The sequence below is a fragment of the Miniopterus natalensis genome, chromosome 3, assembly GCF_054644295.1.
Source record: "Miniopterus natalensis isolate mMinNat1 chromosome 3, mMinNat1.hap1, whole genome shotgun sequence".
In the NCBI taxonomy this organism is placed as follows: Eukaryota; Metazoa; Chordata; class Mammalia; order Chiroptera; family Miniopteridae; genus Miniopterus; species Miniopterus natalensis.
Window position 1 is genome coordinate 99,118,357 of NC_142083.1, and position 21,880 is coordinate 99,140,236.

A 21,880-nucleotide genomic window follows, 5' to 3' on the forward strand; every position below is an offset into this window, starting at 1 on the left:
AGACTTGGGTACTAGATGTGCTCATTGCTATTAGGATGTTAATACTCCCAAAAGAACTAGGAAATATATACACAAACACACATACACATTTATAGCTAAATTCTTATGACATTAAATATTTATATTTAAATGTGTAATTCATGTTACCAAATTAACTTTATTTATAAAAGTTGTTTGTAATTTAGTCATAAAAGTATTTAATTAAATTAATATTTAAACATATAATTCATATTGCGTTAAACATGGATCCATACATATTGAAAAACCATGAATTCATATCAGTAGCTCTACTTTCAACCCAATTCCACATGATTCATTGTGAATTTCTGCCTTTTCGTATTCATAATTTCCTTTGAAAAACCTAACTCCCATTATCTTTAATATATTTGGTTAGTCCCCCATTGCATCTGCCCACACCCTCCTCATCCGGCTTGGGCTCTGTCACACTGCACCTTATACCAGGTTACCCTCCTGTGTGAATGCCCTCATCACTACTGTGACAGGCTGCTACCCTCATCCTTCTCACATGGACACCCTCACCCTGTTCAGGCTCTGAATCTTGTGATACATGCCACTGTTGTCCCTCAGCATTTATGCCCTCCTTATCCTAAACAGTTTCTGACTTGATGCCAGGTCGCTGCTCTTCCCTTCCCACTGCATGGATGCCCTTATACTGTTCAGGCTTTGACACCCCACATTGGCTCCCCACGCGTGTGTACTGCATGCCTACCCCCAATCCTGGGTCGTCTCTCCTATATAGGTGTCCTCTTCTCCCTTCTCAGGTTCTGACTGCCCATGCTCAGCAACCATATAAACCCCCGCCTTACTCAGTTCCACCTTATCAATCTCACACATTTTTGGTTGGTAAATATAAATTGGTACATTTCTTTAGGAGTTAGCAATCTTTGTCAGAATATCATATATACATGCTTATTTTGACCAAGAATTTATCCTAAGAAAATAAATGTACAAAGATGTCTATACAAGGATACTCACAAAACTGTTTATAATTTTTAAAAAAACAGTGTCATCATTAGGGATTTTTTTCCCCCCAGAGAAATTACAAGTTTTTGGGTAACTTTAGAGAATGGACTATCAAAATTAAAAAGTCATAGGGGAAAAAATAGCAATATCTGTTGTTTATTAAGTACTACAATACTTCAGGCACTAGCTTCAGTCTATTGTACTTGCACTACCTCATTGGTTTTCCCAATAATCTCACGAGGTAGAATTATAATTACTTTATATAGATGAAGAAACTGCATCTTGAGGTTAAGGCACTTGTCCCAGACAGTAAAGCTGGTATTTGAACTCCGGTTGTGTGAGTCCATGATGTGAGCTCCTCACTATACTCTGCTGCTTCCCTGATTAAAATGAAAGTGGTAATTATCTCTTGAGTTATTCAAGTACAGGGCAGGTGACTTTATTTTCATTTATTGTCTGTCTTTTATCTATTTTACCTTTCTCTATTATCTGACTCTTTTTAAACAAGTACAATATACTTTAATAACCAGATATAAGTGCCTAGCTATTTTAAAGGAGGGGTGGAACTTCAGTGAACTCCCTGTTGCTCCTTAGCTTAGACAATATGATTTGTCGTCTAGCTCCCACTTCTCTCCTCTCATATCTCTACTGCTCTGCAACATGCAATCTTGGCTCTGGCCAAACCATACTACAGTACATGTTTAGACACAGTGTTTCCTGCTACCTGGCTGACTCTTTATTTTCAGGGCTCAACCCCATTATTTTTATCTCAGTGAAGCTGTCCCCCAAACACAGTAACCCTCAAGGCAGTTTGCCTCTTGGCTCCTATACCCAACATTGTATTGGAATTACCTGTTTCTGTACTTTCCCCCTAGTAGAATGGACTCCATGAGAGCATGAATCATGTTTTATTCATCCTGCTACCCCTAGTACATAACCAAGTATCTGTAATTAAGGTTATGTGTCAATGTTTATTAAGTATTCCATTAATAATGTCATATCACAGGTGGTGGTTTTAGACCTTCCTTTCTGATTAATTATAACCCTCATGTTCAGATATATGCTAAAATCATCAGAAACTAGAATATTTTAATAATATGCCTTGCTTTGTTGCTGTTCTTGATAATCATAATTTGATATGCCCCGATTTAATCTTTACAGAAAGCACGCTTATCTACCATTTTATTTGCTGAAAACTGTGAAGTAACCCATAACCAGCTATGTGAATTGCTGAAGTACGCAGTTCTGGGCAAATCCAGTGTTCCCAAACCTAGGTATGAGATGAACTTAAAAGGTGGGGATAGACCTTAGGTTTCAAACCTCAGTGTCTAGAGGGCTATACCTGCCTTAACTGACATTATTTGTCTGCCATACAGAATTTCCTTTAAAAAAATTATGATAGTTGCCTACAATTTTATTTGGGAAGTCCTTTATAAAAATTCAGATTTTTTTACTTCTTCAAAAACTCAAAGATCTGCAACTGTCCCTGTATTCCCACATGGGAACAATTTGTCAAAGCTGAATAGTGGCCTCCCCCTTTAGATGGGGCATATGCACTTCAGTGTCCCACCTGGCCAGCTTTCCTTGTTTACAGTATCTGGCTGCTATAGATATTTTGGTTTGTAACCCCCAGTGGAGACCTGATTGAAATAAAATGATCATAACAAGTGTTGGCAAGGATGTGGAGAAAAGGGAACCCTCTTGCACTGTTGGTGGGGTTGCAAATTGGTATAGCCACTGTGGAGGTTCCTCGAAAAAAAATTAAAAGTAGAACTACCATGTGACAAAGCAATCCCACTCTGGGTATTTATCAGAAGGAAATGAAAACAGTATTTGAAAAGATATCTGCACCCCAGCATTATTTACAATAGCCAAGATACAGAAGCAGCCCAGGTGTCCATCAATGGGTCGAAGACTTAAAAAAATACAATGCATATGTATACAATAGAATATTAGGTGGCGGAAAAAGGGAAGGAAATCTTGCCATTTACAACAACATGGATGGACCTAGAGGGTATTATCCTAAGTGAAATGAATCAGACAGAAGTATAAACACTGTATGATCTCACTTTTATGTGGATTCTAAAGAACAAAATAAAGGGACAAAACAAACAGACTCATAGATACAGAGAACAAACTGACAGTTGCCAGAGGGGAGAGGGATTGGGGGCTGGGTGAAAAAGGTGAAGGGATTAAGAAGTACAGACAGATTGGTAGTTACAGAATAGTCAAGGGGATATAAAGTGCAGCATAGGGAATGTGGTCAATAATATTGTAGTAACTAGGTGTAGTGCCACGTGGGGGGATCACTTGGTAGATTACATAAATATCTAACCACTATGCTTATAACTGAAACTAATATAAAATAATACTGAATGTCAGCTGTAATTGAAAATTAAAAAGAAAAAAAGTGAAATAATATGATCATATGTTAAGAATCCCAACCTTTTTTTCTTTTAATTCCTCACCAGAGGATATTTTTTCCATTGCTTTTTGGGGGACGGGGTGGGGAGATCGATGTGAGAAAGATCCATTGATTGGTTGCCTCCCACATGCACCCTGACAGGCTGGGGATTGAGTCTGCATCCAAGGTAGGTGCTCTTGGCTGGAATCAAACCCAGGACCCTTCAGTCTGAGGACTGACACACTAACCACTGAGCCAAACTGGCTAGGGCAAGAATCCCAGTCTTTTTTCCTTCTTTTACAAATAAGCGGCAAAGAGAATTTACTCTTCTGATATCCTTAATGCCATTATTAAATGTGCAATAAAAGTTGCTTTTTTATATGTACCAATAGAGAGATTTTCAAATGTCTGGGGGGAGGTTGGCTAGATTCCTCAAAAGCCATCCTCTGTATTCACAGACATTACCATCAGTCTGCCAGTTTATCCAAAACCAGCTTTTTTCAGCCAGTTATATGATTACCTGCGTAGGAAGAACTACCAAGCAGCTTAGTATCTTGAGATTAGTTCCTATTTAAAACAAATCCGAATTTAGGATTTGAAACAAAGTTTAACAGAATTTTGGGTTTGAGTACATTACTTTTCACATGCTATTCTACTTGATTTGAATGCAGTAATTAAGAGCTCTGTGTTTGAATTCTGGGCAGTAATAGCAGTTCTCCATTTGTAGGCAGTGAGTGATGAGAAATTCCATTAGCTGTTGCTCACTGCTTTTTTTCCACACTTGCCTTCTGTGTGCCTGTAACCAACTCAATGGTATCACTCTTAGATGTGTTGGTTTGATTTTTCAACAGCTGGTGCCAGCTTTTGCACCAAAACCACCTGAACAACGTCGTGGTTTTTGTACTGCAGGGAATGAGTCAGCTACACTTTTACAGGTTCTACTTGGAGTTTGGATTTCTCCGAAAGGCATTCAGACATGTAAGTTAACAAAACTTTATACTGGAGCCTGGAGTCAGGTTCTCCCACCCAGACATTAGTGCACATGTCCCAAACCGTGCTCCTTGGCGACCTGATTTAAAAAGCAATAGGGGTTGTAGAAGGTGAAAAAGACCAAGATGCAGAGATCTTGTATTGAGATTGGGTTTGTCTTTGATTTTCTTTGGTAATCTAGGCAAAACTTTTATTCCCAGATTGTAGTGTATAGTTCCCAGGTTGATTTTGTCCTATTTTATTTGGGCTATGGTGTTTTCAAAAATTGTAAAATCTATATTTTTCAGTTTCTCTTGACAACACCACAAGATTGGGCCCTTTTAGAACAGTATCTGGAGCTGAATAGCAGCTGTCATCTTTAGAAGAGACATGTGCTCTCCATTCTCTCATAGCCTCAACCGGTCTCTGTTGGACTGTTTCATCTATTTACCCCTGAGGGCATTTGAGTTGGTGAGCCCTAATTTAATCTCTTTGGGTCTCCATTTTCTTTTGTGCTTTCATTTATTGAACACTACCTATGTGCTAAGCCATACATTAATCATGCTGCGTGCATCATCTTTAATTCTCACAATAGTCTTGTAAGAGATAAATCTTTTATTCCCATTTTATACATAGGGAAACTGAATGACTTGTCCAAATTACAGCAAATAGTGGACCTGGAATTTAAGCCCAGGTGAGCCTGAGGCTGGAGCTCTCAACTGTTTTGCTTTGCTGTATATCTGTCCTAACCTACCCTCATGCTGTCCACTAAAGTAATACATTTGGGAGTGCTTTGAAAATATAAGGGACTTCTCTAAGTTTTACATTTCTGTAGTGTTTGTCTTACTTGCAGTGTATAATTGAAGAGGCAAAGAAAATTTCTGGAGTGAGATAAATGTGGCTTCATCTACCTAGTCACTTTACACATTAAGGAAGCAGTCCTCATTTTACAATGCAAGCGATTAAGGTCCAGACCTTCTCTAGCACTGAGATAACAATGAAATGAAAGACCAGGTCTTTGACAGTCTTTTAACAGCTTTGAAGCATTTTTATAAACACCTGTTATGTTATTTGCAGAAATTCCGCTTGCCTCCTCCATCATCTGATTTTCTAGCTGATATCATTGGGCTGCAAAAAAAACGAACAACCGGGGATCTGTCCAAGACAATTGCAGGTATGGCTGTGATTCTAGTTTTATTTGCTCATTCTAAAAGATATTGAGTAGGTTTATCAGTCATTTTTATTCTTGCAAGCAACAAAACTCAATTCTAACTATCTTCAGCAGAAAGCAATATTTTAAAAAAATGTCTTTATTGATTTCAGAGAGAGGAAGGGAGAGGGAGACAGAGATAGAAACATCAATGATTAGAAAGTCGTTGATCAGCTGCCTCCTGCACACCCCCTACTGGGGATCGAGCCCGAAACCCAGGCATGTGCCCTGACCGGGAATCGAACCTGGATCTCCTGGATCCTAGGTCAGTGCTTAACTGCTGCGCCACTCTGGCTGGGCAGAAAGCAGTTTTTTAAAGGAAAAAATGGGTAAGTATGTAGGGAGATTAGACAACAGAAGTCATAGCTAGGATTTAATGCCTCAGAAACCATCTGGTTATGTTAGATAGCTAAGGCTCCTCTGGTTATCACTGACATTGGACTCTTGTGTATTATTGTGAATAATTTTTAAACTGTCACTGGGCCTTTGTACCTACAAGTGTACAGATGGGAAGGAAGATCTTGCCTTTCACTGATAGCAGTGTTTTTCAAACTGTGGGTTGTGTCTCATGAGCAAATTCTAGCTAACCTGTTTTGGGGTGGGAAGGAGGCAAGTGGTGGAATAGACTAGAACTCATCAGAGTTCATTACACATAGTAAGGTAAGTATTGTTCAGTGATGCTTTTTCTGTGTTTCAAAATAAATAGTTGAGTAGTTGCACTCAGGGGACATGGAAAAGTGGTGAGGAATAAGCAGTGCTTTCCTCCCATCTCCTCCAGTACTGTGCTTCCTACTATCCTCTGTCTCAAAGGCATCTAATTTCCTACCTGTCCATGACTCCTCTCCAGTAGGTCCCCATATCTGACTTCAGCTATGTTTGATTGAACCTGAACTATAAACATTTTTTAGTAAATCACAAAGTAGTCGTCATGAGAGTCAAAGCTCATGTAAAAATGGCAAGTTATAAAAGAAAAGATATAATAAGGAAAAATAACTTCGACATGACTGAAGACTAGATGGTTGGGATGATTAGGTGGGACAGGGATGGAATGAGGGAATGGTGAGAGATGAGGCTTGAGAGGTAGACTAAAGCCATGTCCTGTAGGCTGTAAAGGCCACGTGAAGGACTTTGGATTATTATGTACGCATTGAGGAGTCATAGGGTCATGGCTATTTCTCTGTCCCCTTAAAGATTTCACTTTGTTTTTTCATCCTAAATACCAAAGCTCCCAAGGTGTAATCTGTAGCACTCCTATCCTCCTTTGGAATACTCATCTATTCTTTCCAGGCTTACCTATCACTCTTCTGTGGGTAACTCCTTTATTTTTATCTCTAGGACTCGTGTCCCAGATTCCAGGGCTGCATTTTTGACAGCCTGCTGGATGTTGCTACTTGGATAGTCCACTGTCCCCTCAATCATAAAATAGCTAAAAGCATTTTTCTCATCCCTAAATAATAGACTTCCATCTTCCAATCCCCTTTTCTGTTGGTACCATTTTTCTCTAAGACACCAGTCTTGAGTTTAAGAATTATTTTTCTTCTGGCTCCCCATACCCAATCTGCATGGCTCCTTCCCTTGCTCCTCTGACTCTGTTCAGATGTCACCTTACAAGGGACCTCCCCTGATCATTATAATATGGCAGCAGTTCCTTTCCTGCCCCACAGCTCCTCCTCTACCTCTTACCTTCTCCATCACCCTTGTCCTCACCTGCTGTTTTATGTTATTAGTCTACTGTTCATCTTCCCAACTAGAAAAAGTTCCATGGAGAGTTTTGTTGATCTTGTTTATTGGGGAATCTCTAGTAGCTTAAACATTGTCAGGTATACAAGTACTTCATGTAAGTATTTTGTTGACCGAATTGAATTGTTCTGTCACTGTGCTCTACCAGTTTTTCTTGTGTAATGTTTCTTTCATATATTCCTTTTCATCCATCCTTTCCACCGTCCTAATCCAGACCTTTTCTCATTTCTCTCCCTGCGCTGTTTCCTATGTACCTTTGAGATTGATCTTGCTTAAAATACTGTTCGGTTATGCCACTTCCCTTCTCAGGAACTTTCTTTTGCTCCCCATTACGTATTGAATGATGGACTAAAGTCCAGACTCAAGCCAGACATTCACTGTGGCCTACAGTTTACTTTTCTCCTCCTCTCTCCACACAGACCCTTGTTCCTCCCCAGCTGGTCTAGTCACTGCCATACCAGCCTTGCTTTATACATTTCTGTCTTGCTTGGCATGCCTTCTTTCTACTTAGGAGACTGGCTTTTTTGGTTGCAAGGACCAAAAACTTAGGCACCTTAAGTGAGAGGGGTATTATTTGAAGGATACAAGTGGACTAGAAATACATCAGGAATCTTAGGTGCCTCTAGTGAAAAGCTGCTCTCTATCTCTTTCAGGGCAGCTTCTTTTTTCTGTTCTCTTCTAACTAGTCAGTTTTCTGTGTTTCCTGGTTCAGTTCTGGCAGCGAGCAATCTGACCAGCTTAGCTACCATTGAACATGTCTTGACAAGGAATATCAAGTCATTGGTCAGTTTATAGATGGTTTTTCCTAAGCTAGGCTGATGCTTGAATTAAGTGGCTAGGGATGGAGTAGATTTTGCTAGAATGGGCTGTTAGGAGTCGCAGGCACTGTAATGGACAGGTCTAATATACCAATTATATGAATTCTGCCTTCAAGACCCAGCTAATCTTTTCTTCTCTTGAACCATCTCTGACCACTCCAGCCAGTGTATTGTCTTCCTTTTCCTTTTATAGCCCTTGTTATTATAGACCATTTGGAACTTACTTTCTTTGTTTTCCTATAACTGTATTAGGGTGCAAGCTCCTTAAAAAAGTTGGGGTTGGGTCTTGCACATCTTTTGATTTTCTCCATACTTACCTTTACAATATTACGAGCCATGTCCTTTGAGGTCTCTTAAACACAGATTGAATGAGATACACTCAGTTGTCCTTCTTGTTTCAGGGTCTTTACCTTCTGCCAGTTCAAAAGTCAGCATCAATCTGCAGAATGACCCCATCATTCAAAAGTATGGCTGTAAGAAAGTGGGCTTGACCCAATGCCTGCTCACAAAGGAGGAAATGAAAACATTTCACTTTCCATTACAAGGTTGGTTTAGATTTAATCTGATGTTGGTAACAATATAAGAATATCTAGCAGTTTATGTAAAAATAATACTGTTGAAAATTTTTTTTGGTTTTCTTTTTGGCTACTTTCCAAGTGACTTGTTCTGTCTTCTGTTAATGGAGAATTATTTTAAGTGCAACGTTTCCTAAAGTGTAGGATGTGTACCATGTTGGTATAGTGATGATTTGAGGTAGTACATGAATGGGACCTTAAATAGCATTGAAATATTTAATGGGAAAGTTATTCCTTTCTCAGTTTTCTTTCATTTCTTCTTAGTATATTAAAAAGTCATTATGTCTTTAACACTTCTTCAATACTTCTAATCCTCCCTCCTCCACCCCCATTTTCTTCACCAAATAGAGCAGGCCTGGGCTCAGCCTTGGTCAGCAAGAATTTAATAGAAATGATTTGATTTCATTTAACATATTTGTTTGTTTGTTCATTTGTTAATCCTCACCCTAGGATATTTCTTCCATTGATAGAGTGGAAGTAAAGGGGTAGGGGGAGAGAGAAACATCAATATGAGAGAGAGACATCAATTGGTTGCTTCCTGCATGTGCCAGGGATCGAACCTGCAACCCAGGCACGTGCCCTTGACTGGGAATTGAACCCAAGATCCTTAGGTGCACAGACCGAAGCTCTGTCTACTGAGCTACACTGGCCAGGGCTTATTTTATTTTCTTTATTAGCTCTTAATCACAGCAGTGATGTTAATTTTTTTTTTTTAAATCAGCTCTATTGAGATATAACTAACTTACCATACAATTCACCCATTTAAAGTGTACAGTTAAAAAAAAAAAAGTACACAGTTCAGTAGTTTTTAGTATGTTTTTAAGAGCTTTACAGGCATCACCACAATCAATTTTAGGACACTTATTATCCCAAAAGAAACCCCATACTACTGTTTCTCCCACAACACCCTTAGCCCTAGTCAACCACTAATCTATTTTCTGTCTATAGATTTACCTCCTGTGGACATTTCATATAAATGGAATCGTGGTCTTTTGTGCCTGGCTTCTTTCATTTAACATAAAGTTTCAAGGTTCATCCATGTTGTAGCATGTATCAGTACTTCATTTATTTTTATTCTAATCCTGCTCTGTGTATGAATATATCACATTTGATTTAAGTATTCATCAGTTGATGGACACGGGGCTTGTTTCCACTTTTTGGCTTTTATGAGTAATGCTGCTATGAACATTTAGGTACAAGTTTTTGTTTGGACATATATTTTCACTTTTCTTGGTTATATGTACTTAGTAGTGGAATTGTTGGGTCATTAGGTAACTCTGTTTAACATTTTGAGGAACTACCAGGCTATTTTCTAAAGCAGCTATACTGTTTTAGATTCCCACCAATGTATGAGGGTTCCAATTTCTGCACATTCTTACCAATACTTGTTATTCTCTGTCTTTTTTATTACACCCATTGTAGTGGGTGTGAAGTGGTATCATTGTGGTTTTATTTGCATTTCTCTGATGGCTGATGATGTTGAGCATCTTTTCCTATGCTTATTGGCTATTTGTATATCTTTTCAGATCCTGTGTCCAATTTTTAATTGGGCTGTCTTTATTATTGAGTTATTAGAGATCTTTATATATTCTGGAAACAAATTTCCTTTTAAAATAAATTTAAGTGAAAACGCTCTCTGTAAAATAGTTTATATACCTTAGGGTTTCTATGAGGACTAAATGAGTTATTGTACAAAAGTGGTGGCTAGCACATAGTGCTATACAATGTTAGATATTTTTTATCATTATTGCCACTGATAATATAGGTGAGGAGGGCAGCAAGTGTATGTCTCCCAGATTTGAGGATGCTTCTCTTTTCTGACCTGGATCATATTTGGGTGATTTCAGTTGTAATCAGTTAGCAATTTCAGGATACTGTGGCATAGAAACTGGTCAAAACTTTTCAAACTCTCTTTTGTTTCTAGTCAGACAAGATCTAGGTATGACCTTTTATTGGCAGCCTCTGTATGAAAGTTGGAGTCTTCAGTGATCCAAATGCTTTCAGACCTCTGAGCTAAATATGCCTAGTTATTGATTTAGAGTACACAAGGAGGGGGGGTACCCTAGCTGAACTTCTGTAGGAAGTCTTCAGGGTATGATTTCAGAAAATGGAAGCACATTTCTAGACACAGATTTCAAGAGAGATTTCCAGGGTAGAGTTGGGTGCAGGGTGCACTGGTGACTATTACATAAACCTTTTGCTTACAGTGAAATCCTTTTAGATCTTTGACAGGATAGAACCTCATCCCTAGTGTCTCTTGCTTTGTTTAGGAAAGAAAAATGCCACATCCAGTCATTTGCATACTTTATTCATCCTTCCTTAGTGCCTACTTGGAAATGTCTAGTGCCTTTGGACTCAGCCACAGTTTAGTTACAGTCTCTTTTCTAACAGGAGGAAAAATTGTTCCTTGGTAGCTTTCGGGAAGCCCAGGCTCTATTCTCTCTTGTAACAGCAATGTTTGTTATTCTTCCAGAATCTAAAAGTGAGGGGATGGAGAAAACTTGAGGACAGATGGTCTCTTTTTTAATCTTTATTTTTCAAGTGTCTCACTTAAAGAAGGTGCCCAGCAAATGTGTTATTTCAGGTTTCCCAGGATGAATGTAATGATGTTTATCATCTCTGGTTCTAAGGTAACCTTTTCTTCTAGGTTTTCCTGAGTGTGAAAACTTCGTACCAACCAAATGTAATGGTCCTGTAACAGACAAAAGTCCTCTCTTTGGACTTGACTGTGAAATGGTAAGTACTACTTTTTCAACTGGAGTGTTGCAAACTAGGGCCTAGTGGATGATGTCTTGATTCCAGTGCACCAGTGAACCAGTGCATTCAGTTCCAGTGTTCATTTTAAATAACTGAAAATAGACTCTTTCACTCACATTTTAGAAAACTTAGATCTGTGCTCCAGGATGAAGACTAACTATCACATAAGTTTTTTCTAGTTGCTATGTTTAATGAAACCTTTGTACATTAACTCCTGTCTTTTGAACAAGTGATTTGTTGTTGCCTTGAAGACTTTGCCTCAATTACCATCTGTTAGGCTTAGTTTTGTACATGTAAGATCAGAAGTAGGATTTCCCTGCTTAAGCTCCCTTGTGTTTTACTTTTTCTAATTAGTAAGTCTCCCTTCAAAGACATTGCATCCCCTCTCATTTAGTGCTTAGGTGACAGTTTCTCTATTCTTCAGAGTGGCTAAGAGCTAAAGTTTTGGAATCTGTCATGTCACAGTGTGTATCCTGGCTTTGCCTGTTAGTGGATTTGTCATCTTGGACAAATTCCCTAACCTCCCTCAGCTTCAGCTTTTCTCTCTGGAGTGGGGACAACAGTAGAGGCTATTTCAAAGGGTTATTATGAGGTGGTGTATATAAAATGGCTTAGTACTGCATTAGGTGATGATAAAGTGTGCTAATAAGAATAACTTATCAGGTGGTACTTAACTTAATATTGGGATGTAATATACACTTAATAAATGATATAATTATGATTGGTGTTATTATTCCCATTCATCTTCCTTAAGCACATCCTTCCCAGAGAAATTTTACTGTATTGGTCACGTTAAGTAAATGCTCAGCAGCCTGCCTAGCTTTAATTTCATTCATACTGGATCCTCAGGTCAGCAAAAGGCTGTGCTGTTGTCACCGGGACCCCAGTAGATTAGGGTAGATGGCAGTTGACATAGTCTGAGTAACAGGCTATGTCAAAGTTCCACAGTGCAGGAGCCTGATTATGTCCTGGTCTTTCAGTGCCTCACATCTAGGGGAAGAGAACTAACACGCATCTCACTGGTTGCTGAAGGAGGTGGCTGTGTTATGGATGAACTCGTTAAACCTGACAAAAAGATTTTGGACTACCTCACCAGGTATTTTTTACCTTGCCTTTAGCTTTAGTCTAGAGCTGTCAGACTAAAGTGGAATGAGACTTCACAGAAATAGCCTGTAGCTTCTATTTAGTTAGGTATGACCTACTTATATATATATTATCGAAGAAAAGGCTGGGGCACAACTGTAATCTTTTTTTTATGCCTTTATTGATTTCAGAGAGGAAGGGAGAAGGAGAGAGAGAGAAACATCAATGATGAGAGTCATTGATTGGCTGCCTCCTGCACGCCCCTGACTGGGGATCGAGCCGGGAACCAGGGCATGTGCCCTGCCCGGGGATTGAACCTCGATCTCCTGGATCATAGGTCAGTGCTCACCCGCTGAACCAAGTCAGCTGGGGACAGCTGTAAATTTTAATACTGAAATTGCACAGCGCCAGTGTCTAATGCTCTTACCCTTCTTGCTCTCTAATCTTCCTGTGACCTCAAGTCAACAGAATATTATCTTCCTTGTTATAGAATCTCCCAGTTAATCATCTAGCAACTGCCAAACAGCTGGAGTGTTGCTTTCTGATAAGACCTCATCTGAAAAATCTGTAAATCATTGGGCAGTCAAATGATCTTAGAGGTTAGTCTGCCCTGACCTCAAAAAACAAAACTAAACTAAACTAAGTTTTTTCATGACAAATTTGAAGCTCAACCATTTTTCTCTTTTCAGAGATTAGCATGTAATTTCATATGTATACACTACAGTGATTAGGCAGAGAAAAGCCAGTGAGTCATTATTGTTTCTGCCCATTGAAGTTATAGCTATAGATTCATGCTTACTTAGGCACCAAGAGGCCATCATAATGATAAAGACTGTCCTAGGCCCTGGCCAGGGTAGCTCAGTTGCTTGGAGCATCGCCCCGATGGACCAGAGTTGCAGGTTTGATCCCCAGTCAGGGCATATACCAAGAATCAACTAACGAATGCATAAATAAACTGGAACAACAGATCCGTTTTTCTTTTTTCACTCTCTCTTCCTCTCTCTAAAAATCAATGAAGTTAAATAAAAAAGGCTGTACTATTAGCAGGCATGATAATTAGTTTCATAGGAAATAGTCATAGATGTATGTATAAGCGTGTTTGTCACAGAATTGCAAAATTAGGGAATATAAATATCTGAAAAGTAGAGGGTTGATTAAAATATGGTAACATCCGTATAATGGCGTATTCTGTAACCTTTTCAAAGGATGTGCTGTAATAGGTTAATTGATGTGAAAGTTTGTTCATGATCTATCATAAATGATAAAAGTCATGTAATAAAGTAGTGTATGCATTATTATTTTTTTATTGATTTTTTTTTTAGAGAGAGGAAGGGAGAGAGACAGAGAGTTAGAAACAATGATGAGAAATAAACATCATCCATCAGCTGCCTCCTGCATGCCCCCTACTGGGGAGCGAGCCCACAACTGGGGCATGTGCCCTGACTGGGAATTGAACCATGACCTCTTGGTTCCAGGGTCGATGCTCAACCACTGAGCCATACAGGCTTATCTATTATTTTTATCTTGTGTGTGCTCCGACCAGGGATCGACCCTGCAACCTTACTGTATCGGGACGACACTCTGGCCAGGGCAGTTTATTTGTTTGTTTTAATTTATTGATTTGAGAAAGAGAAAGAAACAGAAACATCGATTTGTTGTTCTACTTATTTATGCATTCATTGATTGAATGCATGCCCTGACCAGGGATTGAACCTGAAACCTTAGCAGGGACAATGCTCTTAACAACTGAGCTATCCTGCCAGGGCCATAAAGTAGCATATGCATTATGATTGCATTTTTATAAAAAGGAAATATATAAATGAATATAATAAAAAAATAGGAATGGGTATTTACTAAAATGTAAAAGGTGGTGATCTCCGGGTGGTGAGATTAGGGGTAATTTTAAATTTCCTCTTTGCTTATTTGTTTTTGTTTCTTTTAATCCTCACCCGAGGATATTTTTTTTCCATTGCTTTTCAGAGAGAGTGGAAGGGAGAGAGCAAGAGAAACATCAATGTGAGAGAGACACATTGATTGGCTGCAACCCAGGCATGCACCCCAGGCCGGAATCAAACCCAGGACCCTTCAGTCTGAGGGCGATGCTCTAACTACTGAGCCAAACCGGCTAGGGCTTCTTATTTGTATTTTTAACCTTTCAACACAGACCGTATATTAATTTTTTTTTTTTTTAATATTCTTTTGAAATTACTTTCTAGGGAGGAAAACTTGTTAATATCCTGGCCTGTCCATTTCTCTTTTTTTATTGAAAGCTACTCAGGAATCACAAAGAAGATTCTGAACCCAGTAACGACCAAACTCAAGGATATCCAGAGACAGTTAAAGGCACTACTTCCTCCTGATGCTGTGTTAGTGGGCCACTCCTTAGACTTGGATCTCAAAGCACTGAAAGTGAGTATCTGGTGTAGGACTTAGTTTTTCTAGTATATGTACCTGTTCCATTTATCTCAGATATAAAGCCTTGGGCTCTTCTTTCCCCAGCCCACTTGTTTTTTCCTTTAGCATAAGCTGCTACTCATTCTATTCTCTTTCCTCCTCAGATGATACATCCATATGTTATTGATACATCATTGCTTTACGTCAGAGAGCAGGGCAGAAGATTTAAGCTAAAGTTCTTAGCCAAAGCTATTTTGGGGTAGGTTTATTTGTGTATTATAATATTATCCTGACAAAATTGCATGTAAGTTAGCATATAGTATCTTATTTAATCCATATTGAAAAATTTGGAGTCTCTGTTCTCCCTCTTAGTTTGTAAGCATTATTCTTTTTATTTCTTATGAATCCTGGGATCCTAACTCCGGAGAGAAGTATGACACGAAATGAAAAAATTTTTGGAAATACTAGAAGGGCTTTATATGCACAGCTGAGGATTGATGGATAGATTTGGACAGGGAGGGTCATAAAAGCTAACCAAATTTCATAACATGACATTTCTATATTGGATATATTCTTTTACAGACAGATGTTCATTATGCTGTAGTACAGTTTAAAATAGCCCAAAAAACTGCAGCTATCCTATAGGACTGGTTGAATAAATTATGGCTATATGTGTTACTGAATACTTTGTTATTGTTGTTCAAAAGATTGTGAAGGATCTAATAAGGAAATCTCTCTATGATACTACTGAGAATAAAATGGAAATCAGAACAAACTCTATAGATGCTTAGACAGTGATATGATGTAGATTAGATTTACCTATATCTGTTGACATAAACATGTATTTTTTAAGATTTAAAAAAAAAAAAAATAACCAAAAAGGATTTAAATACATACAGACACTTATGTACAGATAGAAAATTTCTGGAAGGTAACTTTAAACAATGGTTACCTCTAAGAAATGAGACAAAGGAAGTGGGGAGTAGGTAAGAGACTTTTTATTGGGTAGCCCTTTGTCCTTCAGAAGATATGCTTGCTGTGGACAAAGTCATTCCTGACCATTCTACATCCTTAGTATGTCTCTCAGGTCCTGGCAGTTAGGAATGAAGGAGTCTTGATAGTTGTGATGCAAAGCTGATTTATCAGAATGCTGAAATTTTACGTATAACCAGAATATTTGAGGTAGTTGAAAGAACCTATCATTAAAAAATACTCCCAGATATGTCAATTTTATGTTGCTTTTCCAGGAAGGATATTCAGAGTCCAGGTAGACTTGGTCATGATGCCACAGAAGATGCTAGAACAGCCCTTGAATTGGCTCAGTATTTTCTTAAATATGGCCCAAAGAAGGTTAGTATCCTTGACCTTTGTATTTACTTTTCCTAAAATTATGGGACTAGAACAGGTAGTCACAGACTGCCATCTCCTGTTACCTTTTTTTACAAAAATGGGAGTGTAATTCAAGCCAAGCCTGTATGCAGAAGGAAGACCTGTATCACTAGCTTGGTGCAGTGGTGAAGTGTGTAGTCTCTGAAGTCTGCTTTCAAATATGTGACCTGGGTCAATTTTTCTGAACAACTTTGGTTTCTAGATCTGTAAAATGGGAACACATTTCTCTGGGACATTGATGAGGGCAAATGAGAGATTATGTATAAAGCTCTTAGCTTAGTGTCTTGAATACTATATTAAGCACCATAATGTGGTGTTGGTAATTTTAGCTGATGCTAATTCTAATAAATATAAAAATCTGCATAGACTGTTGCTCTCTTGGGGTGGGTATGGGGAGCATACCATTGTTTCAATAGCAGTGCAGTGGGTGTAGATTAGATATGGGAGATACTTGAAGAGGACATAGTTTATAGTAGACCTTGTTATACCACATTCTAACCTATTAGATTGTCCCATTGCGTAATAGGTTCTATCATGATTCCATTATGAAATAAATGGTAGTCCACATAGGATAATAAACTACCAGAATAGTGTTTTGTGTCATGGTGGTAGAAAGGCATTCTAAAATGCCTACTGGGCATGTAAATAACAATAGCCACCATTCACTAAGATCTTACTAAGAATGGTGTTCTAAAATGCTTTATGTACATGATCTTATCCTTACAGCAACCCTGTGAGTTAACTTATTATCTCAATTTTATGTGTGAGCGTTCTGAGATTTTGAAAAGTTAGATAATTTAATCTAGAGTGCCACAGCTTGTGAGAGGTGGAGCCAGGATGCAAACCCAGGTCTGTCAGATTCCAAAGCCTATCTTTGCTCTACATTAGGGGTTGGCAAACCTTTCTATAAAGGTCAGATAGTAAATATTTTAGGCTTTATAGGCCATACTGTCTCTCACAGCTAGTCAACTTACGTCAATGAAAGGGCACAGCTGTGCTCCAGTAAAACTTTTACAGACATTGAGCTAGACTTGACCCGATGACTAGAATGTGCCAGCCCCTGATCTAAACCACAACAGAAATTCTAAACTTTTTCATCTCAGGACCTATTTACCCTCAAAGGGCTTTTGTTTATGTAGATCATATCTATCAACATTTACCATATTAGAAATAAAATGTGAAGAAAAATCATCTTAATATTTATTAATTTGTTTTAAATATCAAAAATGATGTTAACACAGAAATGAATTTTTCTGAGAAAACATTTTCAAAAAAATTGATGTGAAAAGTATTGTTTTACATATTTTGCAAATCTCTTTAATGTCTAGCTTAATAGCAGACAAGTGACTTTCTCGAGTTGTTTAGTTGGAGAGGACCTCATGAACTTCTGAAAGGGCCTCTGGAACCCTCAGGAGTTCTCGAACCACACTTTGAGAACCACACTTTAAAACTACTGCGTTCTATTATGCTGCTGCTCAAGTTCCAGTGAAAATTGTATCTCACTGGGGTAAAAACCTAAGGAAATCTGAATTAAGCTGACTTTAGTTAATAATTACTTATCAGTAATGGTTCATTAACTGTCAGATGTACCATATTAATCTAAGATATTAATCATAGTTGAAAATAGGAAGCCTCTGTACTATCTTTGTAATTTTTCTGTAAATGTAATACGATTCTAAATAAAAAGTTTGTATCTCACTGCCTACATTATAACTCCCAAGTGGTCTCCCACTGTATGGAAGCAGAGTAAACTAGAATAGACTTCATGGTTTTGAATTAAACCAATAAAAAGTCTTATTTTGATGTTGCTGTAAAAGCTGTTCTTTTGTCATTTCCAAATGCGTGTTTGCGGAGGAGTAAATTTTAAGTGACGAATGAATCATGAGCCAAAATTGCCATCCCTTTTCACTTAGCCCTACTTGGCCTTTTCCCATATGCATGTGACAACATCAACAGCTGGTAACAGATTGCCGTTCTGTCTAGGCCATCTGAAACCATCTGGTAACTATTGAAGCCAGCCTGGGACCAGGACAATGGCAAAGCCACTGTCTACAGAAGCAGGGAACACCACTTGAGTGGATTTTTCTTGGATTTAGTTAGTTTGTTTTTTACCTCAAATGATCTGCAAGAAATTAGATGATTTTTACCACTTTATTTTCATCAAGATTGCAGAACTAAATCTGGAGGCACTAGCTTATCACCCAGAGCTGCAAGCAGCAGGCCCGGCACGGAGCGGTGCAGCAGATGTTGTTCAGCAGCCAAGTGCAAGGTAACAGTGTTCAGTTCCGAACAAGAGAAAAGACAAATGGGGTATCTGGTTTCTTAACAACAAAACCTGGGAATTTGTTTTCTCCTTTGAGTCTGTTAAAAAATGTCTACCAATAGTGTAACATTCTTCCATCACAAAACCATGCAGAGGAAAAGACCACCGTCTGCCCCAAATAGTATCTGTTTTGCTAATTTTCTTAATCTAGTGACTGGTTTTACAATGACTTCCTTATAAAAAAGCAAGACATTGAAATACATTGAACTAAGTAAGTAGCCTTAGGAGAGATGATGGTAGGTGTTTTGATTAGAAGACAAAGGAACTCTGGAAGTCCTCTACAGCTTTGATGTATTGCCCAGATTGGGGGGGAAACAAAGCACAAACTCTGAAGAGGTTTGTCTACACCATGATACACACGTCAGGTCCGTAGAATCTGGCCCGAGCTCTGATAGGGAGCGTTTGAGTGTGTTTGTTCTCCCTGCACAGAGCAGCATTGTCCAGTGTGGTCTCTGCAGTGATGGAAATGTGCTGTCTCTGCAGTAAGTTCTACAGGTTGGGTACTGTATGTGTGACTAGTGCAAGTGAGGAGCTGACTTTTTATTTCATTTTAATCTTAATAGCTACGTGTTGCTAGTGGCTGATACATTAGACAGGCAGGAGTCTAGAGGAATAACTCTAGGGTTTGGGAAAACTGTTCTCACTTTGGCCTCTTCTTTACAGTGTTCTAGAATGCTTGGAGTCAATGGGTCAGAAGCTCCTTTTCTTGACCCGGGAGGAAGATACTAGTGAACTTTCTTCTTCCAGAAATTGTCAAACTGTTAAGTGCCTTTCAAATAAAGAGGTGAGTGGCCTGCTGCCTCTTTGAAGGTTGCTTCCAGAGCAGAGGGGAATGTAACCCTTTGCAACTCTTACAAGTGTCAAGCTTTTTTCATTAGCACGTTGACTACTAATAGAAGCCTGGCTTCTGTCTCACATCTTGTGTTGAGCACTTTCTGTCCCAGGTACCCCACAGGAGCAGAACTGTCAGCCTCTAGTGTCTGCTTCCAGAGCCTAGCAGGCCTGTGGCTTTGGCCTTGCACACTATTTTGAAATTTTGTTGTTTCTTGTTCATAGAGATGTTTATCTTGGTCTTTAACCTGACTTCTTTTCTGTTTTCTCTTTTTCTATTTTATCTGTCATTGCTGTGTGTGTAAAGCAGGAGGGATGCGTCAGGGCATGAACATATTTTCTCCAGGTTGCTCTATACTTGGTCAGGTTGGGGAGGAGCACGAATGGGGCATGCAAAGCACCACAGCCTTTCTTGTGCCTTTGGATGGATTCCCTTCTTGATTTGATGTTGGTTTGGGTGCTGTAGCTTCTCAACTGGCCTCTGGAATTCTCACAAAGGTATTCTGGTCTGTGTATTATTAACTCGGTGTCTGGGAGAGAGAGGACCTGAAGCTTTTTAAAAGTGTTTCTTTTGAGAATGATGTTGTGGTGCTGGGAAGAATTTAGGGGTTTATAATGTTCTTGAGAGGGATTGGTGTTCATCTGTTTATCTTTTTTCAAGATCCTTCATTTTCCCCCTTATTTCCTTATTTCCCTTCATTGCAGTGTCTCCAAGGAACTGTTACCTCTTCTCTGTTTCTGATACTTCCAGAAGCACTGCTTCTCTGAGGCTGCCAGTTCTGACCTGTGTTCACTACTTGTGCTTTTTCTCTCTCAGGTGATTTGGTTTGTGCTTCATGTAAGTCTCCCTGCCCCATGGTTTTTTCCAGAGTCTCTCAAGCCTTTTCTCCTTGCTCTCTTTACTCACAGGTTTGCACCAGTGTGAGATGGTGGGAGCTCTGTTGGAATTGAACTTATTTCTTTCCTTAGAGGAAATCTGAAGGTTGTAGTCATCTCTGTTTCTTAGTAATGCTAAAGGTATGGGTCATATGTGATTTTATTCTCTTTACTGACTGTATGGTTTTTCTAGGAGGCTGTGTGGTGTCACCATTTTCTTCCAGACCTTGAAGTCAGCCCTATATTTCTTCTTAATATGGGTAAAGAGATAAGCATTGTTTCTATTATCATGGCTCACCTCCAGGAGCCACAGCAGATTATTAGGTGCCTGCCTCACCCAGGCTGTGCTGTCCTCTGCAGGTCCTCGAGCAGGCCAGAGTGGAAATCCCCCTGTTTCCCTTCAGCATTGTCCACTTCTCCTTTGAACCCTTTTCACCCACCCTCACTGAGGAGATGAACAATAGGGTAAGTTGAATGGGTTCTACTGAGTGACTGACTTAATGACTTATAATCTCCCGCCTCAAGGAAAGTAATACGTACTTAATGAAGTTGACTGTTTATTTCTCCAGATTTTTTTGTATGTGTATTTTAACATATTAGAAAATACACTTTTATAAAAATCCGATTCAGACCACAGATACTGTTTTGCAGCTTTATTTTTTCATTTAACAGTATACCTGGTACCTCTGTCCATGTCAGCACATCAACTTACCTCCCTTGTTTTCAGTGGCTCTGTAGTGTCCTGTTGTGTGACAGACCTGTTCATTGTCATCATTTGTGCTCCATAAGTGTTTGCTCTTCCAAATGATCATGGCAATTTGCCAGATGTTGGTTTGTGATGAGAAATTCCGTGAAGTGGAATTATCCCATGTTCTGACTTAGGGTTCCTTAGACTTGACTGAATTCTGTCCCACATCCGCCCCTCACCATGTTCTGTTGTTCCTTGTAGATGAGGATCAAGTGGACAGAGATATCAACTGTCTATGCTGGGCCGTTTAGCAACGACTGCAACCTCGGGGCCCTGAAGAGGCTATTTAAGAGCTTCGGCCCAATCCAGTCAATGTCTCTTGTTCTTGAAACCCATCAGGTAATGATACAATGAAACTCAGATTCTGACCTTTTAGACCAGCTCTGGAAATTTAGTTTCCAACTGGGGCCATTTGGATAACAAATATTAGTGATGTGAGCTTAATTGTCACCAACTGGAGTATGAGCCGTGGTCTATCTGATGGCAGCAGTTCAGTTGTTGACCCACAAGAGTATGTACTCAGTATTGACAGGTCTGATTGTTTGGTTTTGTTTTGAGAATTGAGAAATCTGCCAATTTTTGTAGGTTGGCTCCAATTTTCTTAAATACCACTTGAGCCAGGCAAAAAGTATGGCTCCTGGTTGAATGTAGCCTATGGACTTCCTGCTCATGGCCTTAGCTTTAAGTGATAAAATGCCCTTTCCAAAAGAGCAGTGGCCCTGGCAGATGTGGCTCAGTAGCGTTGGCCCCCAGCACTGAAGGGTCTCAGGTTCGATTCC

At 39.1% G+C, this 21,880-nt stretch overlaps 1 protein-coding gene across 4 annotated transcripts in view; it reads left to right on the forward strand.

Moving 5' to 3' along the window:
- Positions 1-21,880, forward strand: part of REXO5 (RNA exonuclease 5) — a 31,495-nt gene that overhangs the window by 2,191 nt on the left and 7,424 nt on the right. For 2 of the 4 annotated variants that reach the window (XM_087815817.1, XM_087815818.1), the window contains exons 2-14: positions 2,146-2,258; positions 4,240-4,366; positions 5,435-5,531; positions 8,527-8,670; positions 11,348-11,436; positions 12,438-12,553; positions 14,811-14,949; positions 15,099-15,193; positions 16,182-16,284; positions 18,489-18,592; positions 19,310-19,430; positions 20,714-20,818; positions 21,303-21,440. In XM_087815817.1, coding sequence (XP_087671943.1) covers positions 2,146-2,258; positions 4,240-4,366; positions 5,435-5,531; positions 8,527-8,670; positions 11,348-11,436; positions 12,438-12,553; positions 14,811-14,949; positions 15,099-15,193; positions 16,182-16,284; positions 18,489-18,592; positions 19,310-19,430; positions 20,714-20,818; positions 21,303-21,440 — 1,491 coding nt within the window. Of the gene's footprint in view, positions 1-955; positions 2,259-3,901; positions 4,367-5,434; positions 5,532-8,526; positions 8,671-11,347; positions 11,437-12,437; positions 12,554-14,756; positions 14,950-15,098; positions 15,194-16,181; positions 16,285-18,488; positions 18,593-19,309; positions 19,431-20,713; positions 20,819-21,302; positions 21,441-21,880 lie in introns of those variants that run through there. The other 2 variants (XM_087815819.1, XM_087815820.1) reach the window with 2 other exon arrangements.